The sequence below is a fragment of the Penaeus japonicus genome, unplaced genomic scaffold (assembly GCF_977035675.1).
Source record: "Penaeus japonicus unplaced genomic scaffold, GWHDUDI00000001_assembly GWHDUDI00000015, whole genome shotgun sequence".
NCBI lineage: Eukaryota > Metazoa > Arthropoda > Malacostraca > Decapoda > Penaeidae > Penaeus > Penaeus japonicus.
In genome coordinates this window covers 15,458,988-15,471,487 of record NW_028234417.1, presented here as the reverse complement: position 1 = coordinate 15,471,487, position 12,500 = coordinate 15,458,988, and the positions used below count along the sequence as shown (strand labels likewise).

Sequence of the window (12,500 nt, the reverse complement as noted above, 5' to 3'; positions counted from 1 at the left end):
CAAGAGGTACAATCCCCGCTCAGGACAATAAGAGAAGGTCAGGAGGAAGAGTCTGATGGTGAGAGCAGCAATGCCAGTTTTGAAAATGTTAGAGTGGATCACTCAGTAAACGTCCCCCCTGATCGAAATATTCTCTCTCACAAATTCTTATTGAGCATTATTTTCTCTAGATGCCGTGATAGTGGAGCCACTGTGCGTTCAAAAGCGCTGGCCTTACTGGCAGAATGCACGTTTTCTACCAACCCAACCATTATGCTTGCCATGAAGCAAATATTTTTCTGCACACGGCCTACTGTCTTTACAACTCCACACATTGACAACAACAATATCAATATGGAATCTCCTCTTGGACTAGAAGATGAGGACCTCGATCTGCCAAATGCTTCGTTAGTCGTGTCCATGCTGCATCGCCGGGCCCTGGATGATAAGGTGACTGTGCGCAAGTCAGCTCTACAAGTTTTAGAAAACTTAATGAGAATTGACAATGAGATGCTGATGGATAAGAATCTTGAGGTATGTGCAATATGATTAATTGCTTGGTACTAGTATAGTTTCATTATATTTGTGATGTGTATTTCTTGACCCGTTCTCGCTGGGGCTTGTATTTGCCTAATGATGCTTCTGCTGGCTAAGTATCAAGCTTGTGTAGTGGTCAAGCATGTCATCCCTCTGGGTGCAATGCACCCCTTGAGTGCTTTTCACCTGCTCGATTCAACAGGGTGATAACAGGTGGGAGCGAAAAATATTCTCATGACATGATATCACATCATCAGGTACCAGTAGGTTAAAGTGGAAGTGATATTTTTTCAATTAGAATCCATATATTTTTAGATGAAATTATGATTTAAACTCTTGTTATTAGAGATATTCTTGCACCCAGAATTAGTCAGGTTAGAAACTGTGTCATGCAATTTTCCAAAAAATATCTATATGATTTAAATTCTTTATTTAATTGTATGGCTTTACCACAGGTCTTAGTAGAGCACTGCAGGGACCCAGCACTGATCATCCGCAAGCAGATGGTCACCTCATTGACAACACTTGTATTGTGTTACCCAGAACACAGTGGTGTGATGATGCGATGGATCAAAGGGGTCTTACCACTCATTCTTGACCCAGAAATGAAAGTTCAGGAGAGAGTGGTTGAGGTGAGTCCTAACTTTCCAGTATTGGATAATGGATTAATTGGAGTTGATACCTATCAATTGATATGATATGAAGAAATGATTTATACTCTAGTATGTAACAAAAGGAAATATAGTTTACTGGCACAAAAGTATATAAAATGTTAACTTGTTGCAATTGTACTTTTTGGTAACCATATCTATATGATCATGTCTTCACATGGTATGGGTAGGCCTGCCTTTAACTATTTTCCTTATACATCACATGTTTTAATGATATATCTAAGAATGTCTGTTCTGGTCCATAAGAAATTGGATTTGATTGAATTGGTATTGGACATTTACTTTTGAATGAGTAGAATTACATTCAATTTAAATAGGTTCTTTTGTATTTTGAATTAAAGTACATTTGAACTGAAATGATAAACAAATTTTGCCCCAACAGTGCCTAAAACTTGATGGTGTTATTGAAAGTGTTGTGGGTCTGACAGGGTTTTCTTGATTCTTGAGAAACATTTGTTCTGATTTTGGATTCCTTGTATGTAAAGAAAATCAGTTGTGTTGTTTTGCCATAAGTATTAGTCTATTTCTGGAGAAGTTACTATAGTATTGCTTTCACTAAACAAAGAATGTATCCCTGATATTATAATGTGTTACAGATTTATGTATAAGTCATTACTTAAATGCAGTTATGGAAAGGGAACTTCCTACTTGATTAGAGTTTAAAAGTGAAAGTTATAACTTGGTTCACATTTTACCAGTATCTTAACAGTGTTCTCTGTCTGTAGGTTCTTGACCAGCTGTTGTTCAAGCCCATGTTACCTCATGACCATCCCAAGGGTAACCTGCCTGAGAATAAGCTTCCTTGGCATGTGCTGAGTGGTATCACAAAACATTCCTTCCACAAATTTTTCAATAAAGCTATAATGATGTGGTCCAAGACAGAATATGTCAAGTAAGTGTACTTATTTATTTTCATAGTTTGTGAAGAGAAGATAGGATTATAAAGTAAGTTCTGTTTTTATTTATTTTGCATTATTTGTTTGTATAGGGATTTTATACAAGGAAATTGAGTATGTTTATTTTATGTATTAATAATGTTTTACTCTATTCAGCTTGTATGATTAACATGTTTTGGAAATTTGATGAGGTATCTTGCATGTGGTTTTCATTTTAATTATCTATTTTAGAGGCAAATTTTACTGATTCACCTATGCATCAACTGGCCCAACTTCAAGAAAGCTTTTAGATCTCCCAGGCAATTTGTCATCAAATATGGAACCAATTAAAGCTCTATCTTGTCAGAAAATAAGTGGTGGAGATTTGTTAGCTTCTGTAATGCCTACAGGCTTTTATTCTCTATCTTTCATTCTCTTTTTCTTTGTGTGTATGTATGTGTAAAAAAGAAAGAAAAAAATTGAGATTGGATCTATGCACTACTGGTATCGCGTGCGTGCGTGCGTGCGTGCGTATGTGTGTGCGTGTGTGTGTGTGTGTGTGTGTGTGTTTTTGTGTGTGTCTAGTCACAGGATTCATACAGTCATTACTACATATGCAAGTAACATATCTTTCAACTTGCAGACCTCAAATTGCCAGCATTGCTCGCTCTCACATTGGGAAAGAATACAATGAGGAAGTATGGACACTGCTGGCTTTGCTATCCAACCATATTACTGTGAAAAATATTGCATTTGCTGTGGACTATTTTGAAGAACATTGCCAAGGGGAATCACAGGTGAGTGATACCAACTACATACATCTGATCCAGTTTTTGCCTGCTTTAGAAGGAAGATTATATTAGTTTGGCTGTATGGTGCTACTGCCAACTTTTATGGGAAAAAAAGGCATCAAATTTCGAATATAGGCACTATTGATACTTTTTAATGATGGCTTTTGTTGATACCTGCAGGTGGGTGCTTACACCCTACAGCAGGTGTTGAAAGTCCTGAGCAACAGCATCAAGCATGTACCAAATGACCGTGCTGAGGCTCTACAGAAGAAGCTTCTGGAGCCTGTCAACAATTTCTCCTTTGGTGTTGAGCTCATATCTTCCATGATGGATACAATTACTCTGCTTAGTTATAAACTCCATGGTGATGAGGCAGAGGGTAAGTTGATTAAAACTAAGTGTGATTCTGATGTGTCTCTATTGTATATAATATTTAGTGTGAAGTTTGAGAAGCTGCTGTCATTTTAGCAGGGTGGCCAACTTTTTGACTGGTATAATTACTTTTCCACAATTACCTCTGTGATCACTAACTTGCCCAAAATACCCCCCATTGTGTTGCCCTTATAGGCCTAATTATGTGGAGTGATTGTGTGTGTGTGTGTGTGTGTGTGTAAGTGCATGCGTGTAAATGCATATGTGTAAGTGCGAGTGTGTGTGTGCGTGCGTGTGTGTGCGTGCGTGTGTGTGTGTGTGTGTGTGTGTGTGTGTGTGTGTGTGTGTGTGTGTGTGTGTGTGTGTGTGTGTGTGTGTGTGTGTGTGTGTGTGTGTGTGTGTGTGTGTGTGTGTGTGTGTGTGTGTGTGTGTGTGTGTGTGTGTGTGTGTGTATTTTTGTGAGTGTACACTTACATTACTAATGATTGACACTAATTCAATGTGATCGAGGGGAGAAGGGTTTGGGATCGATGGGTTGGCCACCTGATTTAGGGAATAAAACTACTAGACACATGTACAAAATGTGTAATTGAGAATAAGTAACTTTGCAAAGCAAAATAAGCAATTAACACATTCTGATTAAATCTTCATTAGAATTACATATTACATGTTACTTTTTTTTATATTTGTCACTATGAAGTGGATAACATTTGTTTCAAGGCTGCAGCATTTCTTAGTAAAAATGACAAAGTATAACTAAATGGTTATTTACATTTCTGATATAGCCATTATACCTATGTAGGTAGAAAGGCAACATATAGCTTAATAATGCATGACAAAAACTTGAAATAAAAATGAATATGACTTTGCAGGACAAAAAGCAATAGAGAAGTGGGTGGCTCCACTTCTCAAGATGTGTGATGACCACTTAAAACACATTCTGTTTGAGAAGACAGACCCATTAGACAAAGAAGGAGAAGAGTTACTTTTTAGGTAAGAGGGGGATTACAAATGGTTCCCTGGTTGTCTTTTCTGGAATTTATGAGGATTTCAAATCTATGGAACATTCAGTTAACTGATATGAATGATATAATCCTTTATTATTTTTGTATATTATATACCCTATCTCTTCTCATTTTTATTTGTTTCCTCTAAATGTTGCCATATCCCATCTCATCTTTAAATTATCTTTAACCCATTCCCGACGGGGGATTTCTAGCCTAGAATGTCCAAATGCCGGGGCTTTTGAATTATTAGGCCTAAATTAAATGAATAGCTGGCACAATACTGTGCCGCCCGGCAACTGGGCTTTTGAATGCGCGGTACACATGCTGTACCACCCGTCCTGTGTGGGTTAAGCTCCCTTTCAACCAGTTACACTTATCTTTTACCACGATCACTTCCATCAGCTCTGTCTTTTCTTTTTCTTCTTCTGTTTCTGCAACTTACTCTTCTTTCCATTTCTCATATTTTGTATCCCATGTATAATTAATAGGGCCTCTATACTGTGTAAGAGATAGCATTGTAATTTTTCTCTGACCATCATCCATAGACACTTGTTCACCCTGGGAGAGGCTTCGATGCTGTGTCCACATAAGGTCAACAGGAGGATGTTCTTGATGCTGCAGAGTATCATATTTCACCAGTCAGGAATACAGAGAACTGGATCAGCAATCATCCCCTCATCCCAGACTCAGAGTTCTCAGCCCACAGAAATCACTTTCGTACCAACTACTAGAGTGAAGGTTTGACTTAAGACAGTGCCCTTGTATTCAGTTGTGGGTAGAATGCAAAGGTGGAATATCCTTCCTTTTTTATGATGTCATTCTTTTATTGGCAAACTTTGAATGTTTATATATTAAAGTATTTTGATAAATACAGAGTTTAATGAAAAGCTTACAAGAAAAATGTTTGTCATACCTTGATTCCCTACAAATTTAACTTTATTTATTAAAATAAATAGTCAACAGATGTCTAAAAGTTTTTAACAGATGTGTCTAAAAAGCTACGTTTTATATGTCTTTGCACAGTTTTTGTCATGTAACTCTGATAACAATATACATTTTAGAAGTACTTATAGACTACTCAGAATACTCATTTGTTCACCAGGCTCTGGCTGTAGTAACCTTGGGCAAGATGTGCTTGCAACATGAGGACCAAGCCAAACGCATCATTCCAGCTCTTGGGAAGATGCTAGACTCTAGTACATGCTCATCTCTCAAGATCAACATTGTCTTCACACTGTCAGATATGTGTGTCAGGTAATATTTGGAATTGTTGTTAGACATGTTTTGGTTTGTCATTATGGTCTGAGATTATGTGATTTACTTCATTTTATGAGAGATTAGAAAGTTTCAGTTTATCTTGAATTACATGATATTGATCTACATATTTAAATTATTGTAATTAATTTTGATAGGTATGCAACACTGGTTGATCCCTTGATGCCACAAGTTACTGCTTGTCTTCGAGACCCAGATTTGCAAGTCAGGAGGACAACTTTGACCTTACTAATCAACTTGCTTCAGGAGGATTATCTAAAACTCAAAGGGTCCTTCTTTTATAGGATTTTACAGGTAAATAAGAAAAAATGTAGGTTTTAACCACTTATTTCAGCATTTATTAGTCATAAAACATATTTTTCTCTTTTGGCAACTAATGTTTTGATTAGACAAAGATGGTCAGATTTTCATTGTGTTCTCATTTTATTTGTTTACCTTTATTGTGCTTTGAAATGAACTAGGGCAAAATTGTCATGTATTTAGCTTCAAATTTTGGAGTTTTGTTTTAAAATGTCTTGGCAATTCATACCACAATTTATATTCAATGAATTTTCCTTTCTTTTAGTGCCTTACAGATGACCATGAAGAGATTAGGAGCACAGTTATTTTCTACATAACAGAGAGGTTGCTGAAACGTTTCCCAAAGATACTCTGTCAGCACTTTATAGAGTGCATTTTCCATTACAACTGTTATGAGGTAAAGTATTGATAATATTTAACTGTTTCCTATTAACCGAATCCTGATGGGCCCGGCGAGAAGTGAAAAACCCCTATGCCGGGCTTATGCAATATTACATCGGGAACATCACACTGGTGTGTCACCCCATCTTCAGGCACTTTGCCGTGACACACGTCATCATTGGGTTGATCAGGGTTTCTTAGAATTAGGTTTTCAAATATTTATCTGTGATTATGCAATGGGAAATTTAGAAGTTCATAATTATGTAATGTACTTGCTAGTTTGTTTACTTTTATGAATTAATTCAACAGGAAATATAATAATGGAAAACAGGTGTTAAACATGATCCCTTCACAATATGCAGTATTATTTCCTGTCACATGTAAATCATAAAATGTCTTTTTTGGCGACATGATTTGTTGGCACTTGTAAATGGGAGCCTCTGATTGGTCAGGCACCCATACATTTGTTTTTTTCAAACCTGCAACATGGGATGTTTTCTGCCAGGAAGGTATAGATAGCTGCTTGTTAGTGGGTGTGGTCATCATTGGTATGGTGAATCAACCCTTGCATCACTGGCCATATGTTGATTATACCTCTGATACCAAGATCCTGGTTGATGAGTATATATTTGATAAGTACACTTTATAATGCAGTAGAGGACATTTCTCAGTATATTCATGAAGAATATTATTAATTGTTTTACATGTTACCCCACTTGTGTCTGGATACTACACTAGAATGCTACATTAATTAATAGAAATAAATAGAATTGGCACTTTCTAGTTAGGAAAAACTGTGTCTTGCAGTGAATTTAATCCACTCACACCGGATGATGTGCTGACACGTTTTGTGTTTTTTGCGTCAGACGCCGGTGACTAAATATCTGGGCAAGGCCGGCGCTCGAGGTGAGCGAGCGGGCAGCCCAGGCTCGCGGCTTGTGCGCTCGAGAGTCTCGAGGTGTTAGGCTTATGCATTCGAAAACCCCGGCATTACGACCATACAAAGCCGGAATCGCCCCGGTGTGAATGGGTTAACCCATGGCGGATGGGTGATAGATTCGCTTGCCCATTCTCCAAGATGGGTTTTATTTCAGAGCGAGGCAGCTTCACACAACATACTTGGACTTTTCTCACTATTTCAGTCACTCATTGTAGAACTAGAGCCATTTTTGTGTGTTTTATTGTATTGAGAGACTTATATGTGTCATATGACAGGCTCTATCAATGCTGTAGTTTACTGAAATTGTAGTTCAGGGTCCATAGCAGCTCATTATTTTCTTTATACTCCATGTGATAGAAGTATTGATTTTTTATGGAAGGAGAAAAAGTAACTTTATTTTTTGTATTTATGTACTGTCATGAATGAATACAACACATATAACCATCTATAATGAAGATAACAAGGAGAGGGAGGAAACCTGTGCTTATGTAACTTTATTTTTTGTATTTATGTACTGTCATGAATGAATACAACACTTATAACCATCTATAATGAAGATAACAAGGAGAGGTAGGAAACCTGTGCTTATGACTGTGAGTGCCACAGTAAAAGACACCCCTGCTGGCACAGGAGCATTTTTAGACACTGAGCATGGTTTTATTCACCTTCCTCTTCACGTTCTCATTGGTGGTACTTTAGAGCAAGAGGTCGGCAACTTGCTGTGTGCCATTGGGGCGATTCCGGCTTTGTATGGTCATAATGCCAGGGTTTTCAAATGCATAAGCCTAACGCCTTGAGACTCTTGGGCGCACAAGCCGCGAGCCTGGCCTGCCCGCTTGCTCACCCAGAGCGCTGACCGTGTCCAGATATCTCGTCACCGGCGTCTGACATAAAAATCACGAAACGTGTCAGCACGTCATCCAGTGCGAATGGGTTAAAGATAGTGCTTGCTGGAGACCGTAGATATCTCCCAGCACAATACCGCACTGGGCCTCTCAGAGCACTTTTCACATTCTAGGGGTTAATGAGAGGTGGTTTTTGATTTTATTACTTTTTTTTCTTTGACAAGTCAAGAAAAATGTATCTATACAAATACAACTGCAATAAGTATATACATAACTATATAAAACAAGTAATTATAGGGATAAATCATGACGTGATAAGACGTCATCTGGTGGGAGTGAAATATTCCCGACATAATGTCATGTCATCCAGCGTGAATGGGCTAAAGAAAGTAATTTCATATATTTTGACCTTATGCAATATTTCATGCAACTGTCATGTCACAATTTCAGTTGAATAACTAGATAAATGTTTATTACCAAAGCGTCCTTGCTATTTGTAATGATATTTATTTTCTTCTTTGTAATATACATGAAATAAATTGTAGAATATCATTTGGCAGTGAGTTCAGTAAACCAATCAAAAGGGCCCAAGATTTAATCGCAAACACATCAGGTGTCTAGAGAAATAACATCTTTGGTATTACAGGATAGTTACTGCTCTCGATGTTTATGAAAAGTATTGTCCTATGTCTTTTTCCTCTTTCAGGAGCATGAGAGTTACAACAAGTTTACTCAAAGCACTTCAGAGAAGGAGCTCTTCTCCTTAGCAGAGGAGCACCACCGAGAAGATAGGCACCTTATTTATCGATTCATGCTAGATCACATGCCTGATGACCAGAGATTCACAATTACCCAAAGACTTTGTCAAGATGTGTTAGGTAAAATTTAAAAAATGATAATTTTAATGAATTGGAATACAAGTTTGATATCTTGGCATTTTTTTAGTTACTTCTCAAGTTAGACAGTTTATATGCTATAGTTAAAAAACATTATTAGATAACTGAGACATTTAGATACTTGAATTGACATGATTTTTACAAGAAACATTTTACCATCCAAAATGTACAGTAGAGATCATTAGACTTTTATTTCTACCTCTTTCTAGGGGGCATTGTGGATGGGCGGATCAAGTTGACCCCTTCAAGCCTCCCGATGCTACAGGACACGCTGACAGTGCTGAGCAGTGATGAGATCAAACTGGCGTCCCTCAAGTCCAGGCCTGAGGATGCTGACCAGCCCACTGACCAGGCTGAGCAGGCAGCAATGGCAGGAATGGCCATCAAGAAGACCATCATATCACAGGTGGGTTGATTAGGTTTACATGATATTTCTTGATTTGTCTGTTGTTCCTTCATTACTTTTTCTTTTCTTTTCTTTTCTGGGATAGTTGGCCATTCAACTGTGCAATAGTTTTATTTTTTGTAAGAAGTTAAAGCTTTGGCAAAAATAAGATTGTATTAATTGCCCTTGCAATCTTTACTCATAACTCAATTTTGATTTGAAGTATTTGAGTGTTGATGTCCCACATTATTGTATAAAAAAAGGGAAAAGAGTAATAATGATAATGCTGATGGTATAAAGAATACTTGTTACACACAAATGCTAAACACGCAAAGAAAATTGTTGAAGATCATCTTCATGTCTTGTAGCATAACAATAGATGATGGCTGCAATATAACCAACTTCATAGTGGGGCCAGCACACCATGCAGGTAAAAATGTTATCATGATGTTAGAAATGGTAAAGAAATGAAGATATAGGAGTGAAAATTTCAGTGAACATTTGATAATAACGAGCAACTTTATGATAACATTTATGTATAATTTGGACAAGACATTATATTCCGCACTGGAAAGAACACACACACAAACACAAACACTCCCAAACATGCACAAAAAATACATGAAAAAAAACACACACACACACACACACACACACACACACACACACACACACACACACACACACACACACACACACACACACACACACACACACACACACACACACACACACACACACACACACACACACACACACACACACACACACACACACACAAATAAACACACATATGAAAAAGCACACACACGCGAAAAAGTTAACAAAAACACCCATGAAAAAAACAAACACATGAGACCACACACACAAAAAAAAATGTGTCCATACAATTGGAACTTCTCTGATTATATAGATACAACACACATATGAATTTGTGTTATTCTGTATGAAGGGTCAACTGTTTCTGTTTATTTGGTACTGGTTTATTCATTTATTGTTTTGTGGATTGTTTTAGATTTATTTATATATCTTTTTTTTTCATTTATTTTATAAGATAAATTCCATTCTGTATGATGTTCCTGCATGCTGTAATAGTTCTTATTTATATTCTTTATTATATGTTATTAAATTTTTGGTAGCAGTTTAACAAAGTATTTTATGTGTTGTGATATGGACTTAATATGATATAAGGAATAGATCAGTAATTAATGTGAAGCTTGGAAACAGTCACTTTAACAAGTTGGTATGAAATATTTTATAAAGGTAACAAAGGAGTAAAGAAACAGATTTCATACATTTACAAATTTCTTCTGATTGCTTTGTCCATCTTGAAAGCAAAGATGCTGAGCAGGTAGCAGCACATGTGATCATTGTTTTTGATACAGTCTTCTTGTTATTTTTCCTTTTTCGGTTCTTTTTCCTTTGTGCAGCACATTTCCTTGATTTGGGATATCTTTGCATTTTATTTTTTTTTTTACGGTTTTCTTTCTCCCTAAAACTTCCCACTTCTCTGTCTAGTTATATACTTTTTTGTTACATAGTTTCACTGTTTAACCCATTAGATAAAAAATAGTCTCAAAATAGATGTAGGAATAATGTAAGTATGGCCTCTTCACAAAGTTCGCATGTTATGTAAATGAAAGTTAGAAACAAGAATAAAGTGGTTTTGATATGAGGAAGCAGTGTGGGAGGAAGGCAAAAGTGCTGAAGTATTTGTTTTATCATGTTTTTATAAATATGTCTGAGTATATTTGATTAGAGAGGAGATTGGAGTCATTGTAAACCGTGAAGAAAGGTGTAGATTAGGTGTCTTTTTTATAGTGATGACTTGTATGTTGGAATATTATTATTTCTAGTAACAAGCAAAAACTATGGAAAGAAAGATAGGCTTTGAACTATTTAATCCAAACAATTAGTAATTAATTTACTTTTGCTCATTTTATACTGCATTTTCAGTTATTGATAAAAGAAAAATCAGGTTTATTCTTGCTGTAAACAATATTTGAGTCACTTCAGCACAGCCTGTGCTATGTATGTATTTATTAACCCAATGCCGCCGGCGCAGGAGGCCACAGACGCGATTATATATATCAATAGCCAAATGGTGCCGTCATACCGTCATATATATAAATGATATTGATTTTTAGGCGGGGCGTTCCGTTAAAAAAGAGGACAAGTTTATACAATTTATTATGATAATCATTATTTTAGTAGGGGATGTAGAAGTCAGCTGCTGTGAAGAATGATCTTCATCCACAAATAAAAAGCTGTGTGTGGGAGGCATGCCAATTCTCAACAGGCAAATTAATAGGTTTAGAAATAGGTTGAGCAGTGGAAATTTCAATGCATAAAAATATAACCTCTTGGCTGACTGATTGAATAAGAAAATGCTGTTTATTGGTTACTATGTTCTATTAGATTACCAGATTATATGGTACCTTTCTTAAATGTGATTAGGGATTTGTTAACCCATTGGAGCCGGTTGACGTGATGACACGTTTTGTGGTTTTTGCGTCAGAGGCCCGGGACGAGCTATGAGGGCAAGCCGCGCACTCGGGTTGAGCGACCGGGCAGCCCAGGCTCGCAGCTTGTGCATCTGAGAATCTCGAGGTGTTAGGTTTATGCGTTCGAGAACCCCGGTATTGCGACCGTGCAAAGCCGGAACGGCCCCGGCGTGAATGGGTTAAGAAATATGGTGAATGATGTACAAGTGTTAGGTTCAAATTTACGGTTGGTTCAAAATATTTTAGGATTTTTCTTTAATGTTCTCACCAGGATAGAACAGAAAGCAACTTTTATTCAAGTAAGTGGATTATGATGTAATTGCTATAATTGCTTTATCAAGTATGATGGCAAGGTCTCACTATAAAAGGATAATTAAGTTAGTTCCCGGTTTACTTTGAGATGGAGCAAAAGTTTAGGTTATCTGTAAATGTGTGAATGAATTTTATGTCTGTAATTGTTAATACCATTTGACTTTGTACTTTTCAACCAACCTGGGAAGGTGCTTTGAATAGATTACACAAGTTATCTTTATCAGAATAAATATCATTTGGCCACATTTGTGGCATGTAAAGTATATTTTTGATGTATTACTTCCCTGTTTTTTTAATGTTAGTTTAATAGAAATACATCTAAGTCAGTATTTCTAAAGTACAGATGATTATAGCTAAATATATTTAACACATTTTCCTCAGGATCATGGGATTCCAAAGGTAAACACGAGAAGGTTTCTCTCTTACCTTT

The 12,500-nt window shown here is 36.7% G+C and overlaps 1 protein-coding gene across 1 annotated transcript in view; it reads left to right on the top strand.

The window, feature by feature from the left end:
• LOC122246812 (condensin-2 complex subunit D3) overlaps positions 1-12,500 on the top strand; it is a 22,034-nt gene that overhangs the window by 2,386 nt on the left and 7,148 nt on the right. The window contains exons 1-12 of the mRNA XM_043005572.2: positions 1-513; positions 972-1,148; positions 1,913-2,079; positions 2,706-2,859; positions 3,034-3,232; positions 4,098-4,218; positions 4,778-4,970; positions 5,335-5,486; positions 5,645-5,801; positions 6,073-6,204; positions 8,680-8,851; positions 9,079-9,275. The exon at positions 1-513 is cut by the window's left edge and continues 2,386 nt beyond it. Of these exons, the coding sequence (XP_042861506.2) occupies positions 1-513; positions 972-1,148; positions 1,913-2,079; positions 2,706-2,859; positions 3,034-3,232; positions 4,098-4,218; positions 4,778-4,970; positions 5,335-5,486; positions 5,645-5,801; positions 6,073-6,204; positions 8,680-8,851; positions 9,079-9,275 (2,334 nt within the window). The remainder of the gene's footprint in view (positions 514-971; positions 1,149-1,912; positions 2,080-2,705; positions 2,860-3,033; positions 3,233-4,097; positions 4,219-4,777; positions 4,971-5,334; positions 5,487-5,644; positions 5,802-6,072; positions 6,205-8,679; positions 8,852-9,078; positions 9,276-12,500) is intronic.